The 22,336-nt window shown below is 40.2% G+C and overlaps 1 protein-coding gene across 1 annotated transcript; it reads right to left on the reverse strand.

The window, feature by feature from the left end:
• Positions 1 to 685: 685 nt before the first annotated feature.
• On the reverse strand, positions 686 to 21,723 carry LOC134618235 (oxysterol-binding protein-related protein 2-like). The gene is made up of 14 exons (XM_063463537.1): positions 21,636 to 21,723; positions 21,205 to 21,350; positions 21,020 to 21,092; positions 15,954 to 16,029; positions 12,804 to 12,938; positions 12,430 to 12,527; positions 12,161 to 12,343; positions 10,539 to 10,646; positions 10,365 to 10,454; positions 10,154 to 10,280; positions 9,603 to 9,722; positions 7,863 to 7,986; positions 6,414 to 6,504; positions 686 to 5,122 (listed from the first exon to the last, which is right to left on the reverse strand). Exons 2-14 carry the CDS (start codon positions 21,239 to 21,241, stop codon positions 5,020 to 5,022), a joined length of 1,365 nt encoding a protein of 454 aa, XP_063319607.1. The 5' UTR covers positions 21,242 to 21,350; positions 21,636 to 21,723; the 3' UTR covers positions 686 to 5,019.
• Positions 21,724 to 22,336: the final 613 nt, after the last annotated feature.

The following is a 22,336-nucleotide window of genomic DNA, read 5'->3' on the forward strand; positions in this document are numbered from 1 at the left end:
CCACTAATCTTCTCTGAGGTCTTCCTGCCTACCAGCTCCATATTCAGCATTCTTTCTTTAGTATACCCACCATCCCTATTCTGCACATGTCCAAACCATCTCTAACTTTGTCTCCAAACTGCTCGACCTGAACTGTCCCTCTGATGTTCTCATTTCTAATCCTGTCCAATCTCTCAGTGCACATCTTAATCTCTTCAGGTCTGCCTCCTGTCTTTTATCACTACCATCTTGTAAACCTTCCCTTTCATGCTATCCTTCTGTCACAAACCATGTGCTCCACCCTCCCTGCACTAATTTCTTCACCATTCATGTACTGTCTGTTACTTTAATTGAGCTAGGTATTTAAACTCATCTACCTTCCCTGCCTCTGCTCCTTGCAGTATTGTGTTTTGCCTCTGCTGATGTTTATTCCTCTTCTCTATAAAGCATCCATAGCTCTCCAGGGTCTCTCCCACCTGCTTGCTACTCTTACTACAGATCACAGCATCATCTACAAACATCAATACCAAAATCAATACCAGTACACTTCTTTTCCACTATTATATAAAACTAAAAATGACCTTGAATCTTTTTTTAAATTGTTAATTAAAAGACAAAATGAAAAGTAGTGTCGTGTGGTGGTTATGAGAGAAAAACATCTGGAGAGAATAACCAGATTTTAAAACACAAGGATTTTGTAGTCCATAATTTATTTCTTAAATATGCTTTGTATGCATACGGCTGTGTGGATACCAGTATGAAGAGGAAAGGAAACAACAGATCGACAAACATACAATGTAAACATTTTCAAATAGACGCTCGACAAAGAGACAGCGGGGGATAAAACAAGATCGGATCAGATTGATCCTGCAGCTCTGAGCGGCTGCAGGAGTCACAAAGTGCTTTGAATTCAGAGTAAAGACACGAACAGCAGCAGAGGGGAAGACATGATGTGGGATATTTCACCGTACATATGTGCACAGGACAGTGAGCATTTGAAATGTGCAGTTTAATGCAACACTAGTGCTTAGAAACAAAAAGAAACTACTGTGAGCATTTTACTACCAGCACACAATATTCATTACCTGCTGCCTCTCTAGTGTCTCCAGCACACAGGCTGCTAGCTAAAGAGTGTTTTATTTCACATTTCAGGAGGGTAGACTGGAAGGATCAGTTTGCATAGGTTCATGATGCCTACAGCATCCCGTCTTATTTGCTTTTAACTGTGTCTGAAAGCACGGCTCCGATTGGTAAAAAAATAAAAATAAAAAATTGCTTTCAAAGTGTTACTCATCCACGTGTGAAAATGGCGTCAAAATGATGCAGCTCTGTCTTTAAGGGGACAGATTATGCTCATTCCCAGCTTCATGTTTTCTTTCTTGGACTGTACTGGAGTAGCTCTGCATGACTCACAGTTCATAATAATCCCATCTTACACATGGCCCATTCAGTTCACTCTGTGTCTAAATCACAAAAAACATAAAAGACATACACAGCAACAGGGACGTCACCCAGTGTTGAATGAAGTCCTGCTATGAAGCCTCGAGTTGAACATTTTCATTACTTTGGTGTTTTGAAATCAGGTGTGAGGAGCAAGACGCAGCTCTGACTTACTATCAATCACATGACCATAAGTTACCAAAGTGACCTAATGCTCTATTGAACATGATCTGAATCTAGTACATGACTCTATAAACACACCAGCAAACTGTTTACTGAGTAAGCAAGGATTCAGGTCGCCCTCTGGTGGCCATTAAAAAGACTACAGGGTTAAAATATAAAGCTACAGCCATCTTTTATACTTTCTACATCTGAACAAAGTGTTTATCTCAGAACTACTGTTCTTCTGATTGGCTGCTCCTTGCAGATGGGTGGGGCCTTAGTGCCTAGGGTCATAGCTGTTGACCAAATTAGGGATATCCACTCTCACTAGCATCACATGGAGTGAAGAGTAGAAAAAAAAAGTCTGAAAATGAGTGTTTATAGCAGTCTGAACTATTGGCTCACAGGGATCATTGTACAAACAAAGGGCACAACGCAGTCACTTTAAAGCCGAGGTGTTCAAACTATGGAGTTCACCTTCCATGGTGGAGCAGTGAGATAGATGCCTCTACTCTTTCTCAGGCCAATGTGAACAGATGGCTGTAATCTTTTTACATTTTTAGTGTTAGTTTAACTTATATTTCCAGAGGATATCATTATGTAAATATCCAACAATCCACTCAGAACAAAGGATGCCCTCTATCACTGCAGAACTTGCCTGAGAATTTTTACATCATCTACAGTATTAAAGTATCTCTGTCGCAGTGGCCTGTACGTCCACGGGTACAACCCTCCAAAAAACCTCAGAATAACTAATTTGGCGTAGTTTTTAATGGCGAGCATTTGCTAAAAATGTAAACAAATTAAAAAAAGAAAAAAAAAGAAAACGGGACTCAAGCTGTAGTTGAAAGCTTATTAACCATTTTCATGGAAACATTATCATACGTGTTTACGGTCCTATAAGCTCCAAAGTGAAGTTAGAGCAGAAAATCAGTGTGTTCATTATTACAAGTATTACCTATGATGTTTAATATTGTTTGGCAGCACCGAAGCTCAGAGCATTATTAAAAATATGTATTTAATACAGTGTTTACACTTGGTTTTAAAAAGCCACTCTGGAAATTGGATCACAAGTGAACAGTCAAGACTCATCACAGTGTTGCCTCCATGGATCGGACCACATGTGCTCAGACTTCCTTACAATCTGTGTTACCTCCATTAGAAGGTCAAAGTGCCCCAAGTATTCACCTGTCTGTCATCAATCAAGAGTCTGGAGAGTCCAGATGTAGAGACTGGCAGGAAAAGTTTTAAAAATGGTGCACAAAACAACAAAAAGAAAAACCACCACGTCCTGGCTTGATGGTTTGTAAGAGATGAAAGTTGCCTCTCTGACATCATGCAGCTGTTACAGAAACCTCAACATCAGCGTTTTAGCCACCACGATATCTGGATGAGAGGGTGGAGCAATGAGTGATCAGTTAAGTCTAGCAAGCTTTGTCAGAAAGTTGCATACATTAAGTGCAAGAGACACATATCTGCAAACTAGAGCTGAATGGCACACAAATAAAAATAAAGAAAATAAGGAACACAGACTGCATAATTTGTCAGATAATCTAACTAAAAATGCTCCAACAGCACAAACAGAGTGGATACGTCCAGTTCAGGGCTTTGCAGCTGCCTGTAGTGACACACCTGCCAAACGAATTTATCCCCAACTTTTAGCCTCGCTAGCATCGAAAGGGGTGAGTTTAAAAGATAAAAATAAAATATGAGGGAATCAAAGGAAGAAGGAGCTGTAAACACGCTTATTAATGATGTAAAGTTGGGCATTTTATCATGGGAGCCTGTGGGGACTGAGTCGCTTTTGGAGCCAGTCTCAAGTTGTTATTAGAGGGGCTGCAGTTTTTGGCACTTTGCGCTCCGGGACTGAAAATGAGGCCAATGCAGAGATGCCAAAAAAACTCTTAATTCCTCAAGTAGAACTAAAGCTTCAGCTATGGAGACAACTTGTTTACAGCTCGTTATAGAAAAAGTGCTTTCAGTACATGTGGACAGTTTGTGCTTCATAACAACAACTGGATGCAGGTGAGACTTAAGGCTGGGGGTGACAGGTGTGTAGACACAGGCAGCAGCAGCCTCACCTCACCCAAGTCACTGAGCTGGACCTTATCACTGTGTTTCTGCCATTTTGGAACATTTTAATAGAATTATCAGATAAAAGTAGGGTAGCAGCAAAGGCAGAGAAAACCCTCATTAACTTCTAATGCACACCCAGAAGTTAGTGAGATATACAGGCCTGAAATATGACAGAAACCACTTCGATCACAAAAGAGTGACAAGGCTTATTCCTAGTAGGGTTTCAAGGGATAAAGAGTCATAACGACCAGCAGAGCAACACGCTAATGTTGAGGCTTTAATGTGCACCCAGAAAAAGTCCAGAAACCAGTGGGTGGTGTCACAGTAGCTAGCTCCAACTTTATTGTTCACAGTGCCTCCCAGACCACACTGAGAGCTGGTTTGATTGATCATATCAGTGGCTTATATACTCGTATTTAATGCGGTGTATTTGGACCTGACACATTTTAAAACCAAGTGTAAACGGGGTCTGACACTCTGTCCGTTCACCCACAGATATTTACTGTGCATTGTGAACATTTTCACAGTGTGTGAGCAGTGAAGGAGCCAGGGAGGCGGCCACAGTGTCAGACTTTTTAAAACGTCTCGTCTCTGCATCCCTTTGCCTTAAAGGTTTATATAGATGCTTTTATTCTCAGTGCAGAAAAAGTTTTTTGTATGGCTTTAACTTGTGGAAATTATGATGTTGGTGAGCATGCATGCACCGGTTATTATACACATTACTTATGTTACAGCGGAGAACAATAAAATGTACCAACGCATCTGTTTACTGAGGCAGTAAACGTGGTTATAAGCAGCTTTCATTTCTACTATAAGTCTCTATTCACAGAAACACTTTGTGACATTTTCTTTGATTTTAAGTGCTAACTAAAACAGACATCTAATTTCCAAATAGGTTATATAAAAGTAGCAGATGCGATTAAATAACCCCTGATATTTGAATGCAGCTTGACAGAAGAGCGTGGAACATCTACAGGTGAGATTATGGTACCTGAGTACCCGAACTAAAACTGAAAATATTTCCTATGCATCCTCCACCAGGTAGCTCACCATGCCACAGATCACATTGGTGGCTGCTTTTAAACCCTTGGATGAGTGAATGGTGAGTAACATACATGTTTAGGGCATATAAAGAAGATGTTTGATGTTTACAGTAAGTAAACTCTACAGTTCTCTTTAATGTTACACATCTCAGCTGGAGATGATCTGATAACCTGTTTGAAATCAACTTTCATCGATCCTAACAAAGACACAGTACCAGCGAGCGTCTGGCTGTCACGACTCAGAGAAACAAAATGAAACCTATCAAGAATAAGATTTTTTTGTTTGTTTTTTTGTTTCAAACACCAAACACCTCCTGTGTCAATAAATGTTGGGACAGTCAGTGAAGTTCCTGTCAAAGTATCCACCTGTGTACAGCCAGTCCTCGGCTCCTGTGTGAGGGTTTGTTCCCATCTGGAACCACCTGAGGAGGCAGACAACAAGCCATATCTGTTTTTAATAACATGGTTGTGAAAAATGCTGCACAGCATGAGCAATTAGTGTGTTGGGGACACATTAAAGGAAGTTTCCACACATTACAAATTAGAATTTGAATGCAAATTTGGTCAATCTCCCCTTTAAAGTCATCTTCATTTGCTTATTATTGTTTTATTTTTCTTCAGTCTTTATTTAACCAGTAAATGTCAACAAAGCAGATCATTGCAGGTCTAAAACTAATTATAGCATAAACAGACTTTGGTGTTTACTACACCAAATGTGAATCTGAAATAAATGTTAAGACACCAAGAAAAACAAGCTGTGGAGCAAACAATACGAACACAATCAACTGCTAAAATATGGAGAGATAATACTTTTCCTTTTACATAGTGCACAATATGCACTCTGAAAGAAATCATATGATCATCTTTCTGGTAGTTCTGCTTGTTCCAACTGGCTCCATTTCAAAAAGCTCCAGTTTCTTTGAAGAAATACCCAATATTTTCCCAAATCACCATGATGTTGGCTAAATTCACTCCTGAGCATTTTGGGAAAATATTTCAAACTTAAGTAAAGAGAAGGGAGGCGCATTTCTGGAGTGATTAATTGTTTGGCCAGGACAGTCATTCACTGAGTCATCTGCACACTGTTAGCTTATTTTAATTAGATTTGTCAATCTGACAGACTGACAGAATTTTTCAGTATTTAAAAGTTTATTTTTTTAGTGATTTATAATTTTAAATGAACTTTATATGCAATCCCAGCATTAACTGGAACAATAAACGGAAGACACTGCAAATGTTAGCTATGTGCTTCAATCAGGTAAATGGATGTCACCCGCTTTATTAATTCCTGCATTATAAAGTCCTCCAATAAATAAAAGCTCTATGGTTCAAATGGGTTCCAATTCAAACTAACGTCTATTTTCTAACGTCTAGCTAGTTTTTTCCATCTGTAAAATACATCACTTAAGCATTGCTGGTAGAAAGTGAAATTTTGGGAGGTAGACGAATTTACACATTCTGAGTTTGAACATTATAAAATAACAGAGTGATTATACAAGCGGCCTCTCTCTTCATGTTGAACCTCTGCTGACTGTGTTTCATGCTAGAGGTAAAGTAAATCTGACTTGGTCTGATAATACTGACATGGTTACAGTGACATATTGAGTACTCAAACATGAGATTGTCATGTTAAAAGTGTATGGAATCATAAAATTGGTCTATAAAAAAACAAAACAAAAACCCAAATCTCTTTAAATCCTCAGAAACTCTCACCTGGTTGACCACTCCTCCTCGTCCTTGGATCGTTCCCTGCGTGCAGCCCTCTGTTTCTCCTCTAAACGTTCTTTCTCAGAACTCGCCAAATCTATAAACACACAAATACAAAAGAAACTCTTTTAGAGAAGGTCAGACTGAAACGATAACTCGACTTCACCTTTTCCACTGTGTTTGTATAAACTAGGAGGCTGATAATTTTGTAATCTTTCCCTACATGGTCTTTTTAACATATTAGGTCTGGGTGGTATGACCAAAGATTCTAGCAGTTTTATAGTATACCATCATATTTTTATTAGTTTTACTTTTGTGTAAATGGGCCTTTATATTGACTCATTCTTTTGTCAGGCATCTTTAGGATAAAACATATTTTTGAAGTCACCATAAAGAAGAAATAAACCCTAAATAAAAAAAGCTCTTTTAGAGAACAAATACAGTAACTACTTGGAGAAAGGAGTCAGTCCTTAACAGGTTGCCTCTTCTGCTTTTTGGTTAGATGTCATGCCACTTATTTGTTTAAAAATAAGCTCTACTGTTTCCACAGAGGAGCTTTGAACCTGAAACAAACTCCATTCTGTTTCAGAGTCTCATGGCAGAGCTGATCATGAAAGCAAAGCTGTGAAATTTTCTAGTTGATCCATGTTCATTTATTGCCACGAATTCTGAGTAGTGACCAAAATGATGAGATGGTGGATAAAAGCACTAGAAAAGAGCTTCCTCTGTAGAATGTCTGGGCTCTCCCTTAGAAATCAGGCCAAGAGCTCAGAGTCAAGCTGCTCCACATCTAAAGGAGTCAGTTGATGTGGTTTAGCCATCTGATTAGGATGCCTCCTTGTTACGGTGTTTCAGGCATGTCCAACTAGGAGGAGGTCCTGCAGCAGACCCAGGACATGATGGAGAGTTCGGCTTTCTCTGTTGGGTTGGGGATGCTTCAGTGTCCCTCCTTCAAAAGGCTGGATGAGGTGGTTGACACGTCACGAAAAGTTTACTACTCAACACTATTTTTTACTAGAAATACCTGTATAAATACACCCGTAGTGTTGATGGAGGTTACCAGACTTATCCACTATGCTCATCTCAGAGAATTTTACTCAGATGACAAAAAATATGTTTAGGATCAACAAATTTTAAGGTATGTTATGGCTAAGGGGTCACCAGGATAAAGCCACACAGGACATGCCAGTCATAACAAACACTGGGTGAGGGTGACTTGGGTGAAGTGAATCTTATTCTCAGAATCTGCTAACTCATTCCTGCTTGTCATTTTATCACCTGTTAAGCTCACTGTAGACCAAAATGACCCTCAGGGCACCAGGAATTATCCCGGTGCACCTGATGGGCCCCTGTTCCACAGTTTTAGAGGCTCATAGTGTCCTGGTCACCAAAAAGTACACATGTACAGTTTCAGCTGTTCTCTTTTCACTCGTGTTCATGTGAGGTTGACGTTACCTATGTCTCCATTCTCCATCGCTCTGATGTCAGGCCTCAGCCGGCAGTCTGTTGGTGACAGTAGTCTCTCCATGCCGGGCTCCAGCTCGTTTAGTGTTATGGCAAAGCTGGTGAAGTTATACATCTATAAAAAGGGAGAAACTGCTTTGTTTAAAAAGTGCTACATTTGATTATTTAACACATTTTAAGTAATACTCAGCTTCAAGAGCACATTTTTATTCTTGACCTTAAGTGCAGCTCTGAGTCAGTCACAGACAGTCAAAATATAGTTGTTGTTTTTTTAATCCAATACTTTACATAAACTGGCCCAATGACAACTGAACAACATCACCTCACTTTTCCAGATGTCCATCTTTTATATTATCTACATGAATAAAATACCAACTAGGGGTGGTAACTAATTTCAAACATTCAAGAAAAATGAAGTAAAACAAATCTTCTAGTAATTGGGCCAATTTTTTTTGTCCCAAAATATAAATACTATTATTATTATTTTTAATGGCGCCTAGCAGAATGTTATGTGCTCCTATTGCCACAATGCATGTCAAAAGTTATATAAAAATGGAAAAAAAAAAAATGAAATGACATTTGGTGTAAACTCCATGAGGTAAAGCTAGCATGTGACACGTCTTCCACAGTTATCCACAGTGAGAGCAGTTTGTGTGGTCATTCCATAGGAAAAATATCACCAAGGTCTCCCACCTGACACCCAAGACCCTCAGAATGAGCCGTGCATCTGTAAAATACCTTCAGCATAACATCTACGTCACAGGTACATCGTAACGGCAAACTCTTATGAAACCCAACATTGTAACTTGCACAGTAACCTGACATGGGCTTCCCTACAGGTCACCAGTGTAGGAGGTAGAGTGGTGGATCGATCCCAGACAGCTCTCACATGCTGAAGTGTCCTTGGGTTAGGTGTGTGAATTTTAAAAAGCAATTAGGCTTAGATAAAAGGACTGAATCAGTGTGACTGGGTGAATGAGACATGTAGAAACCGCTTTGAGTGCTCAACTGAGTAGAAAGGCTGTTTATATGAACCAGTCCATTTACTGTGACTGGCCCGCTGTTTCCTCGCACCTATTTACATCTACTACCACTTACAACCACCTCGACCATTTTCTCTCTAGAGCAAAAATGGTTGAGGAATGATGGTAATGTGAAGCACACATGGTAGGGCATGTCTAAGCAGAACAGATTTTTCTGTCTGTTCAGACAGCAGTACTTTTCCTGAATGCTTTTTGCTACTGTGATACCCCCATAAAGCTCGTCTTCTCTTCTTTTCAAAACCGTTTGAATTTTGTCTCTAGCACAAACAGTAAGGGAGTTATGGCCATTTAAAGAGTGCTTGTAAAATGGGCCCTCCGGTCGGTTTGATGGTGAAAAAGACTCAAGTCATCTCATTTTTTCCAGGATTTTTAAACCCTTAAAAGAGGCATGAAATCTTCAGGACTGCAAAGCAGATTTAAGCTTTGTTGCAAATGATCATGAGATCAATTAAGTGCTTCCCTTTAAAGCTTAGTAAAGTTAAACTTTAGGCACTCTTTGTGCAAAAAGACGAGCAGCAAATTTCAAAGAAATAATTTTGCATGGCCTCATTAAATATACTAAAGCAAGCTCATTATGAGGGTGTGAAGCAGGGATTTTTATTATATTTGGCTGATTTTATACAGTCAAATACTTTCCAGTGATAACTGAACAATATTTCTGCAGGAAATGTCAAACCTCATCACCGACCTGTGCTGAGTGAGCGGGCCGAGATGTTATCCTCCACAGTAAGGCACTTCCTGGTATCACAGTCACAGTCTCTTGAACTTCTGGCATCTCATCTGCCTCCTCTGCTTCACAGCTACGCTCCTACACACACAGAAACAGACACACAGCTAGTTAAACAACTCCGTCTAACGAGTTTGGGTTTACATTACAAACAGTTCATGTGCAAACGGGTGATTCACAGAACTACGGTCGCCACAAATTCAACACGTCTCTCAAGCAACGATGCATGTCATTGCAAGACATCATGGATTAGTGCTGGCAATGATCTAATCAACACTACACTCTCAACATAACTAGACAACAGCAGCAGCACACTACAGATATCAATACACTTTCACCTTACCTTCTACTAAAGCCACTGCATGTTATTGTGAAAGGAAAAGATGCAGTTTAAGAGAAGAATTTCAGAGTTGTGAGAAAAAGTCACACATCAAACATGTTAAAGAGAAACGTGAGAGCAAACTCAGAGGGATTTCATCTCAGCTTTCAGTAAAAGCAGAAACGATCCTCACCTGTCTCAGCTTCTTTGACTCGCCCCCGCTCTTCTTCTCCGACTTCTTGTACGCTTCGTAAACCTTGGGGTCCACGCTGTACATGCACTCTGTCCATTTCCCATACATAACTCGCCGCTTCTTCTTACTGTTTCAACAACAACAAACTCCATTTAGAGAAAACCAACACGACTAAAATTCACAGACAGTGATGACGTGGTTATGTTCTTACCTTTTATCTTGGATATGACCTTCTACTTTGTGCAGTTCCTTTCCAAACATCCCACAGGGTTTGAAGTTTAGGACACACTTATCACCAGTCCTGAAAAAATTTAAGGCAAAATTATTGTTTAATAAACATCAGTGATTCAAAAAGCTGTAAGTTTTCAATAAACGTTTCCATTACCTGTGGTTGACTATCTCTACAGTTCCATACTGTTCAATCCAGAGTTTTCCCAGGATGATGTTATGCACACAGCACATCGGATTCGTCCACGTGTAAGCTTCTTTATGTCTGTCACAAAATCACAACATCTTAAAGGAACAGTTCGACATTTTCTAAATAATAATAAAAACTTCAGCACTCACAATTACATATATAATGTATTTAATATAACACAGCAGTGAGAAAAAAAGATGTAAATCAGCCCGTGGCTTTCCCCTGCTGTGCTATATTAAATACACGAAATACAAAATACAAGTTCGAGAGTTAAGCATGCTGTGTTTTTTTTTTCTAAAATGATATATACATGTGAGAAGATTTTCACACAATTTGTGAAGTTAGCTTTTTACTCAACAACCCCAAAGAAGTGGAAAATAACCAATAAAGCTTATTTTTCAGCAGGGAATATATTAATAAAGCCCTCATTTTATCTGTCAAACACTCAGCTTATTACATTTCATTGAGCTAATAACTCTGCTGAATACAAGCTTAAGGAAGACAGATTTTTATATCAATGGTTCATCATTTCACATCTAAATATAATTTAAAAGTCTCAAAATACAACTGCACGTAATTAAATACACTTACTGCTCATCCATAACAATAACTCTGAAGATTTTGTTAACCCATTAGATGCCAAATGAATCTTAATCAACTGAAACCTCAGTTTCATACGATCGCGACCTTCTTTGTAAATCCCCTTTTTGTCAGTGTACAAAAGTTCAACTACATATTTTATCCCTGAGATAAGTCAACATAAAAAAAGAAACACAAGTTTAACAATATGTCTCAGTTTCTGTACATGAAAAAAAGAAATCCCGGTGCAATAAATTAAAGAAAAATTACATGAAAAGTTCTGGCCTGTCATTACCCAGACTGTCCTGCAATTCTAGTTTTGGGAAATGGTGGGAAATTTCTATATTAGTTCATTTTAAGGACAGGAACTTTTCTGTCATTTAATGGTTTATCTATTACTTAATTATGCTGTTGTAGTACAAATAACCACAAGGAAGGTCCTTGTCAGTAGGAAAAGGTGTAAAAGGCAAAATATAAAGAAACTATGATCTGAAAACCTCACAGAGAAAGCATCTTCAACATCACAAACATCCAATAATTAACTGGATGCTTTTATTTTTTACTGGACTGAAGTTAGGGGAAAATTGCTCAGTGTGTCAAACGTCAGAGTCAGTCTACAGCATTCATGTTCAATCTGATAATACCGTGTGTAGATAAATTCCATGTATCAGCACATCTAAAGCTCTCTAGTTAACATCATTTCTTGCTTGTTCAGTCCATAAGTTAAACTCGGATCATTTGAGGTTTTGTTTATAGTTTTAAAGAGTTAATTAGGACCAAGTCATGAGGAATTTTGAGAGCTTTGAGCAGACCCAGATTAGTCATTTAACCCTTTCCCATGACTACGCTAATCTAACCAGCTGCTGCTTGTGGCTTCTTCAACATGAATGAACATGAGGTCATCCAAAGTTCAACATGTTATGAAAGTTTAATAATGCAGCTAAAAGCCTAGCACCAGCAGAAAAGTGGGTGTGCAGAACGCTAGATCAATAACTGCAGGGAAATCTCACTTTAGTAACTCCAGCGTCATGGTGCCTTTAGGTTCAGCCTCCACACTTTTGCCCCAGAACTTGAGCTTTGGGTAGATAGAGCCATGAAACTCAAATTCTTTCTTCAACGACTCGGCGTGGAAGGCACTGATGGGAGGGTGGTGGCTCACCTGCTCCGAGATCAATCTGTAGCCTTCGTCCTCCCTTAAAAAAGATGATTTGAAATAACTGGATGACCTGAAGTATCATCATAAAGGCATAATGAAGCTTCAATCCATCCTCTCCAATACCTTGTGAGTTCATAGGTCTCCCCCAGTAAAGGATTGAAAGGCTTTCCAGTCCTCTCCCATTGAGATGCTACAGCCGAAACAGCAAATGCAGCAACAACCTGTCACAGAGATGTAGCGTGAATCAGAGTCGGGCTGCAGCCACTGACAGCAAGTGAAAAGTCATTTTTCAAGCAAAAATAAGAATACAATCCCTTATTTCTGCTTTTCTAGTGTTTATTTTGGGTTTATTTTTGGTTCATGCACTTAAAAAAAAAAAAAAGAGCTTTAAACAGTTCATTATTTTCCCTAGCAATGTTCAGAGGAAATGTATGTCTGGGAGAAATATGACAGTATTTTTAAAACATCACAACATCACGTGTGTGTGTTGCCTCTACCTGCATGCGGTCTATGGAGTCTGATAAACTGCAGGCTTTGTGGATGAGGTGAGTGTGCTCCATGTACTCTGAGATTCTCTGGAGAAAACTGAGCGGTTCGTTAAACACGACCGGCATTGCTATTTTGGACAGCTCCTGTGGCAGCACAACAGAAACAATCAATCACTCTCATTCATAAAAATAACTACAACAAAAAGGTGACAAAGACTCAAAGGCTGACAGAAATTACCTCACTTCAAACAACTTATGCAACACATACTTAACTTACAAGAAACATTCACTGGTTTTAAAAAGCAGGAGTAACAATAGCACAACATTCACACTTACAGTTCAGATGTTCATTTAATTATTTTGGTTATTTTGAAATGACTTCCAGAAGCAAATGTAGAGACAAGTTCAGTCATGACTGATTTTGTAACAGAGAGATTAAGTAAGCAAAAGCACTCAGTTATTCAAAGTTGACCTGTTATGCTTTCACCTTGCTGTCAGCAAATATGCAAATTTCCCTAATATGGTCATCGCAGCTCGAGTGTGACCATAGAAGCTCTGCCCACACGGTTACAAGGAGCAGCCAATCAGAAGACAGTTGGATTAGAGGGATGGGATAAGACAAATACGGATTATTTCTAACCTAATTGTGCAAAGCAGCTCTACTAGACTGCAAGAATAAAAATGTGAAACTGGAAATGAGCAGAACAGGAAAATATAATCACTCCAATCTTAAATCTGATCAACCTATCTCTAATATTCGGCTATGTACCACAGGCCTTCAAGCTGACAGTAGTTAAACCTTTACTTAAAAAGCCATCTCTAGACCCAGCTGTCTTAGCTAATAATAGGCCAATCTCTAACCTCCCTTTCATATCAAAAATTCTTGAAAGAGTAGTTGTAAAACAGCTAACAGATCATTTGCAGAGGAATGGCTTATTTGAAAAGTTTCAGTCAGGTTTCAGAGCTCATCACAACACAGAAACAGCTTTAGTGAACGTTACAAATGATCTTCTTATGGCCTCTGACAGTGGACTCATCTCTGTGCTTGTCCTGCTAGACCTCAGTGCAGCGTTCCATACTGTTGACCATAATATTCTATTAGAGTGGTTTGTATCATATCTATCTAATAGACTCCAATTTGTTCATGTAAGTGGAGTCTTCTTCACACACTGAGGTTAATTATGGAGTTCCACAGGGTTCAGTGCTAGGACCAATTCTGTTTACATTAAACATGCTTCCCTTAGGCAATATCACCAGAAGACATAGCATACTTTTCACTGCTATGGAGATGACACCCAACTCTATCTATCCATGAAGCCAGATAACACACACCAATTAGTTAAACTGCAGGAATGTCTTAAAGATATAAAGACCTGGATGGCCGCTAACTTTCTGCTTCTTAATTTAGATAAAACTGAGGTTATTGTTTTCGGCCCTGAAAATCTTAGAAATATGGTATCTAACCAGATTCTTACTCTGGATGGCATTACCTTGGCCTCCAGTAACGCTGTGAGGAACCTTGGAGTCATTTTTGACCAGGATATGTCCTTCAGTGCACATATTAAAGAAATATGTAGGACTGCTTTTTTCCATTTGCGCAACATCTCTAAAATTAGAAATATCCTGTCTCAGAGTGACGCTGAAAAACTAGTTCATGCATTTATTACTTCTAGGCTGGACTACTGTAATTCATTATTATCAGGATGTCCTAAAAACTCCCTGAAAAGCCTTCAGTTAATTCAAAATGCTGCAGCAAGAGTACTGACAGGGACTAGAAAGAGAGAGAATATTTCTCCTGTATTGGCTTCCCTTCATTGGCTCCCTGTTAAATCCAGAATTGAATTCAAAATCCTGCTCCTCACATACAAGGTCTTATTTAATCAGACCCCATCTTATCTTAATAGTAATACCATATCACCCCATCAGAGCAATTCACTCTCGCACTGCAGGCTTACTTGTTGTTCCTAGAGTATTTAAATGTAGAATGGGAGGGAGAGCCTTCAGTTTTCAGGCCCCTCTTCTGTGGAACCAGCTTCCCGTTTGGATTCAGGAGACAGACACTAGCTCTACTTTTAAGATTAGGCTTAAAACTTTCCTTTTTGCTAAAGCATATAGTTAGGGCTGGACCAGGTGGCCCTGAATCATCCCTTAGTTATGCTGCAATAGACGTAGGCTGCCGGGGGATTCCCATGATGCATTGAGTATTTCCTTTTCAGTCACCTTTCTCACTCATTACGTGTTAACAGACCTCTCTGCATTGAATCACACTTGTTATTAACCTCTGTCTCTCTTCCACAGCATGTCTTTCATCCTGTCTTCCTTCTCTCACCCCAACCGGTCGCAGCAGATGGCCCCGCCCCTCCCTGAGCCTGGTTCTGCCGGAGGTTTCTTCCTGTTAAAAGGGAGTTTTTCCTTCCCACTGTCGCCAAAGTGCTTACTTATAGGGGGTCATATGATTGTTGGTTTTTTTCTCTGAATGTATTATTGTAGGGTCTACCTTACAATATAAAGCTCCTTGAGGCGACTGTTGTTGTGATTTGGCGCTATATAAATAAAATTGAATTGAATTGAACTCCAAGTTTGTAGAAAATCTCAGAAGCAGCTATGTACAATTTTTAGACTGTAGCTTTCTTTTCTCACAGTTTCATGTGGAGATTGTGAAAACCAGAGATGACATAAGAGGGACACAGCTAGAAACTAGTAGAAACCTATAGGCTAAATCAGATATCTCACCCCTGCCCCTAAAGACAGCTGAACCAGGATTCATATGAGCACATTGTGTTGCTGCACCGATGCATGCACACAGCTTAAGTTCACAATAGTTATGGGACATATTTCCACTTGTTAGTGCAGTAAAGCTGTTGGTCGAGTACTTTTTCTTTTCTTTCTGTAGTCATTAGAAATTATAACTACAGGTACTGACACTCTGGACAGACCTTAATGAAGCTATAATATCATGCAACTTTGTGTATGCATAATAAAGGTAATACTTGGGTTTATTTTTGCTCAAACTCACCCAGCAGTTTTTATTCAGATACAACAAGTGATTTTTGTTATGTGCAGTTTCATGTAACAGTGACCACAGAAATGAAAATCATAGATTCAAAATCAGCACCCAGCAATATTACTGGAGACAGATATGAGTTTGGTAGGACTCACCATGCCGATGCATTTCTTCAGAATATTCCAAACACTGAAGTTATTTCTGGAGATCATTTCAGCTGGCAGCTTTTTCCTGGATCGAATAAGAAAAATGATATTAAGCAACAAAAATTGTTTTAATAGATATCAAGGTCATTATCAATTCTGCTTAGAGCTCATATTTCTCATTAGTTCTCGTATTGATTCCTAAACAATTTTCTGTTTGGAAAAAATAAGGCTATAAATGTTTTCAGCATCAACATGTCTTTTATTGTCAGAGTGTGAAGACAGTAGATAAAGACTGAGGAGTGCAAATATTCTGATGTAATGAGTTTGACTGTTGTTTCCTAATGTGAAGCATGCAGGTATTTATAGAGGCAACTCGCAGCCTGCTTTTTGATTGCCATTCTCACCAGCAGTAACTCCAAACGCTCTGCAGAGGAAGCGTTTGTAAGATGACAGTTTAAAAATGTGGTTGCAATGCTCTCTGGTCACTACCATGAGCGTTCCTTCAAAGGGACTGACAGAAAAATAAATGACCCAGCATACAGTATCACACACACACACACAGGCGACAAAAACAACTCTGTGTCTTAAGCCAACATGTTTACCATTACAGCAATTGCTCAGGTGCCAGTCAGACTCACAGCCTGACAAATATGTTTTTAGTGTTCTCTCCCTGCAAAGGAACTGGTCAAATGCTTGTTTTTTATACCAGGCTATTTACAGCAGTTCTCAGAGGAGGGGACTGAGAGAACTCTTTTGCTTAGATCTTTGATAAAAAGTTGTGCTAGCATGCTGACATTACCTCTTATTCCAAAATATATGCAGGGCGGACAGCTCAGTTCAATTTCAATTCAGTTCAATTCAATTCAGTTTTATTTATATAGTACCAAATCACAACAACAGTCGCCTCAAGGTGCTTTACTTAACTTTGGCTCTTGGCGAAGGCGGTCGCACTTTTCTCCTCTCCCTTCCCTTATCTTCCCTGCTTAGTGTCTTGTGTCCTTGGCTAGTCTCGTCTATTTTTTTTTACTCTTTCCCTGGAACACTCTCTCACAGTCTGTTCTCTAAAACCTAAAAGAGGAATTATGGATTTGATCAACTGGTCCCTGAATGCAACTGACACCCTCTTCTCAACGAGAAGCCTGGGCTCCGGTGAGCCTGAGTGTCCTGGAGGTACTTTCCCTGCCGGATACACGATGGACGGGTGGCATAGGTGGAGGGTCCTGTGCCTGGCGAGACTGTCAATCGAAGACATCGAAGACATCTACCTGTTCGGAACCATGATAACAGGGTTCTTGCTGATCGGAGCTGGCTTGGCCCTGGCTTATCGAAGATTAAAGAAAGCGGAATTGGCTGTTCAAAACCCCACAAGGCTGCCCGCTGTGATTGAAACGATTGGACGAGTTGTGAGTTCTCAAAATGGGCTCATTGAACGCAGCACGGATAAGATCTTGGAGAAGTTTGAGGCTGCCGTGAACACTCAGAATAAGACCGCTGAGCGAAAATTGGATAACATCTTGGAGAAGCTCATGGCGGTCTTGAGTTCTCAGAATCTGCTCTTTGAGCACAAGACTGATAACATCATGGAGCGCAAGATGGATAACATCATGGAGAAGCTCACGGCTCTCCAACGGGAGATTGAGAGACCAGTGTCGGACTGCTAGAACAGCTTTGAAATTCACATGAGTTGTTCGCACTAAAGTAAAAACCACTATCATTTCATGCGACTACCACTTCAGCGCCAGCTGTGGTCTCAAGGCTGGAGCTGAACAAAAACACCCTGATAACAGACTGTGCAGAGACTTTTTCTTCCTATCCTACGCAAGGCCACCTGGGTTGGCTGGAAGACTGTTTACTTAGCCTGGCAGGGCGAAGGACACTGTCTCAGCTGAACTCTGGACACACACAGACATATATACACATGCAGATATACACTCATCCCCCCTCCCCTTCCAAACGCCTTCAACGCTTATTCCCTCCGGATGCAGACGGTGGATCAAAGGGGACCAGTGCATATGCTGCAGGCCCAGATGCGCTGTCTACACGGGCTGTCTCTCACCTTTTACCCATCCCTGTTGCTTGTCATGTGTTTCTATGGTGCATTGACAGTCGTGTGTTTTTTGTGCCGGTGTGTTTTTTTCCTGCTCTCAAACTGTTCTCCCATTAGGAGCTCAGTCTGAGTGGAGTTTTTTTTCTCCTCCTCTCACCTCGTGTTATGTATTTTCGTTGTTTTTTCCTATCAGCCTACCTCTCTGACATGTCTCTCAATGTGATGTTTGTGTAAAGATTGGTCAGAAGGTTCCTTTGTAAGTGCGCATGCGCCATTAGCGTGCTGCCTGCTGTAACCTATAATTTCCTTCGGGATTAATAAAGTATTCTGATTTATATTGTACAGTATATCCTATAATAATAGATACAGAGAAAAACCCAACAATCATATGACTCCCCTATGAGCAAGCACTTTGGCGACAGTGGAAAGGAAAAACTCCCTTTTAACAGGAAGAAAACTCCAGCAGAACCAGGCTAAGGAAGGGGCGGGGCCATCTGCTGCGACCGGTTGGGGTGAGAGAAGGAAAACAGGATAAAGACATGTTGTGGAAGAGAGATTGTCAGAAAGACAATCATACCAACAGATAATTTCTAATCACTAATTACAAAAACCTAACATTCATGTCTTTGGGAGGAAGCTTTAATATAAGATGGAAGCATGCTAACTCCACATGACCATCCACCTCTGGAACATCTACTGCAGAGGTGTCCAGAGACCTTCTGGCAGAGGACAGCGATGGCAGAGTTGGTAGAGCAGACAAAACCTATTGCAGCCACTGGGGTCGATGTGATCTTCTCTAAACTATTTTAATCTAATCTGTCACACTCAAATAAAGCACCTCAGGCAACATTATTCACACTCGGTCAGCTGATACAGAGGATGCCCAATCTTCTGCATGATGCAAAATGCCACAAATTTCAGTTAATTTAAAATATGCTTAATGTTTTGAAGAATATAATTCACAGTTTTAAATTACTCTTAAATACACACATAATTTCTTTTATCGTCTGAGGTTATAACTGTCCTCCGACTACTCAGATTTTTTTCTCCAGTTTGAATATCTATTAGTAAAATTAGTTGTCAGTACAACGCTTTTTATGTTAATATAACATTAGTGGACATTGGTACTAACATGCATTACATGGAATATGTAATACACAACTGGCAGGTGATATATGGGTATTGGTTTAATTTAGAGATGCAACACTATTCTTTCAAATAATATCCCCTCGTTTTCTGATTTAATGAGTGTTTTAATACAAAGTAGCTCCCAAATCATGCACCCAAACATCAATATTGTAAATACACAAAAAAATAGTGAATGAGATTTAAATTTACTATATTAGTACATATCAACAGCCCTAACTAATAGTGAGGGGAAGAGAATTTGGGAAGAAGTGAAACTGATCACTTTTACCACCTAAAGAAAAAGAAAACAGGCAATTTAAACCACCGATGTCGTGGCTTCAGCTGGACTCAGGATGCCAACAGCCTTCAGCTCAAGTGTGTCATTAATAGAGAACAACTAATGCTAACATGGTGGCAAGCAATTTAAAGAGGCAAGAGGAAACCAAGCATCCATTCAGCGAGACACTTTGCCTACTGTGAAAGAGCACAGTATCTGAACCACAGGCAGCAATAACATTTGTTTGACTGTGTAAAAAGTGTCTGATAAGGAGGTGGATGCACGTTATAGTTCACCTCATTATAGTCTGTGAATACAGGCAAACCTTGGAATATTGGTTTTCTCTTTTTTTCTTTTGAAAATTACTAAATGTGCATATATTCAAGGATTCCAAGGTGTTTAATGTCATTCTAACACATGTATTCACATGAGGTGAAACCGTGTAAAAGCCCAGAGAACACAAAAGAGCAATACAGGAAAAAAGGAAAAGAAAAAGTATATACACTGTCAGTACAAATAAGACCATTTTCTAAAAATAATGAAATTGTGTGCAGTGGAAAGACAAGTGGCTTCACATGTCTGTTTCCTCTGGCTGGGAGCAGCAGAGACTACAGAGCACCACCAGAGTTCAACCGTCTTGCAGCCTGAAGAAGAAGCTGTTCCTCAGTCTGGTGGTTCTGCTCTTGATGCTCCGCAGCATCCAGCCTGAGGGGAGTGGGACAAACAGTCTGTTTCCTGGGTAAGCAGGGTCTTTCAAGACAGAGAGGCCCTTTTCCTGCTAGTGTAGATATCTGTGGTGACGGTGGTCTGGGGGCTGCTGCCAACAATGCTCTGTGGAGCTTTCACCACCCTCTGCAGAGCCTTCCTCTCTACCACAAAGCATGACATCCCACAGTGATGCAGGAGCACGGGACACTCTTCACCACACATCTCTAAGTTCAGAACTCATGATCGACCATCTGTCTCCATCTTACTCTATCCCTAGCACCCTCCTCTCACACACCAACCCTTTCACTCTTGCTGCTATCCTTCTGTCATAAATCACCCCAACACTTGTCTCCTCTCCTAACTACCTACAAACTCCTTTTCACCTCTCTTATGCACTGCCCATTGCCTTAAATGGTTGACCCCAGGTACTTGTGAACCTTCACTCTGTTTGCTCCTTGCAGTCTCACTAAATTCCATTACCCTTTTCTCTAGAGCATACCTCCACCTCTCCAGGTTCTTTTCCACCTGCTCCCACTCTCACTACAGATCACAATGTCATCTGCAAACATCATAGCATCAGGGAGACTCCTTTATCAATCTCTCCATCACTCATGCAAACAAGAAGGGGCTCAGTGTCAGTCCCATTCTTGAGCCTATCTGCTACTCATCATACATATCTTGCACCACCCTCACATATTTTTCTCCTTACTTCCACATGCAGTACACCAGTTCCCCTCTTGACACTCTAAAATAAAGGCTGTAAATTATGAAAGGAGATACTGTAACCCTTGAAAAGACCACTTCCATCATGAGATAACCTTTCAGAGGATCGAGGTGATCACTCAGAACAGCTCTGCGTCAATGAAGTGATTATGTTTTTCCGTAATTATTCCCCGCGTGTGCACGGCCCCTCACCTGCGCTCCCACACTCCATTCTCCTGTGTGGCATCTTTAAAGCTGACCTCGCAGGAATCATCTGACTCCAACCCTGGGGATGATGAGCAAGAGCGGGAGTAGTAGGAGGAAACAAAGTAAGTATACAGGCACAAGAAATAACTATATGTAATTAACTAATTTGGGCCTTCGTCGGCATGTCTCACCTGTCTCAGCGTCGAAAAACTCCTCCTCGCTGTTCATACTGAGCAGACAAAGTAGCTGCAGGTTACTCAGAAGTCATGTTTCCACCGTTGGCCTGTCCCTGGAGCCCAGCCTCCCTCCGAGCATCACAGACAGCAGCTCCCACCACCTACAACGACACCGGCAGCGTCAACACCAAGCGGGACAGTCACACATTACTCACCGCATGAGTAATGTAATCAAAACAAAAACAGCTTCCTCTCTGGCTGTCAGTCGCCGTGCTCCTCTAAAAAAAAGCCAGTAGTTAGCTTTAAGACTAGCTAACGAGCCCTTAGCTTCGCTGATGCAGATGGTGTAAATGTCCGCTGGGCAAATAATGATGTAACAACATCAACACAGTCAACAACAAACCACAGCCGACACGGACATTTAAACACAGCTCAGTCACATATACCTGTGAATTCAGGTAAAATTAATGCTCCGGTAAAATAAACAACCGAGGACTGTGGTGTTTCTGGAAGTAGGCGGAAGTGGGCGGCAAGGACACCACGATTGGCAGGTTCGTCAGCCAATCAGAGCGCAGGCAGCAGAGGTCCAGAAAATAAAGGGCAAAGAGCAGACGTGGGGTCCAAAGGCTATTTTTGCACATAACCAATAATGTGGCATTAAAAAAGGCAACACTGGGCTCAGGCTGGATGGACCAGACTCTTTAAATATTAATATTAATATGTGTTAAGTGATTATTATAAGTTTATTATTTTATTTTATTTTATTTATACCAGTAACACAGGCGCACATAGAAGCTAAAGGGCTTGTAATCGCGAGTTTAAACTGACCAAGACTTACTAAATATTTAAATAAATCTGCAGTTGTTTATATGCATGCAAATTATTAGGCTGCAGAGCCCCTAAAATGTTAGATGTCGAGATCACGGTTGTTTGCTCACTTAGAAGTAGTATATCTTTATTTTTAAATATGTAACATTAACTGTACCTTAATTCTTACATTTTATACGATATTTAGCTTTTAATACAGGCGCAAATTCACCCCTGACATGGAGATAAATAATGGATTGATGAGTTTGTGGTGACATCCTGAGGCAATCTTAGTTCATGTACATTTTGTGAGGTTGGAATGATGGATGGGTGGTTTATT

The sequence above is a fragment of the Pelmatolapia mariae genome, linkage group LG20, assembly GCF_036321145.2.
Source record: "Pelmatolapia mariae isolate MD_Pm_ZW linkage group LG20, Pm_UMD_F_2, whole genome shotgun sequence".
NCBI lineage: Eukaryota > Metazoa > Chordata > Actinopteri > Cichliformes > Cichlidae > Pelmatolapia > Pelmatolapia mariae.

What these genes read in the sequence shown, in the direction of transcription:
- LOC134618235 (XM_063463537.1), bottom strand. Translation starts at nt 21,241, where the DNA reads ATGAACAGCGAGGAGGAGTTTTTCGACGCTGAGACAG. An exon ending in GATGGAGAATGGAGACATAG is followed by an intron (nt 6,505 to 7,862) that starts GTAACGTCAACC and finishes GTGTGTTTATAG; the next exon opens with ATTTGGCGAGTTCTGAGAAA. An exon ending in GAGGAGGAGTGGTCAACCAG is followed by an intron (nt 5,123 to 6,413) that starts GTGAGAGTTTCT and finishes CTGCCTCCTCAG; the next exon opens with GTGGTTCCAGATGGGAACAA.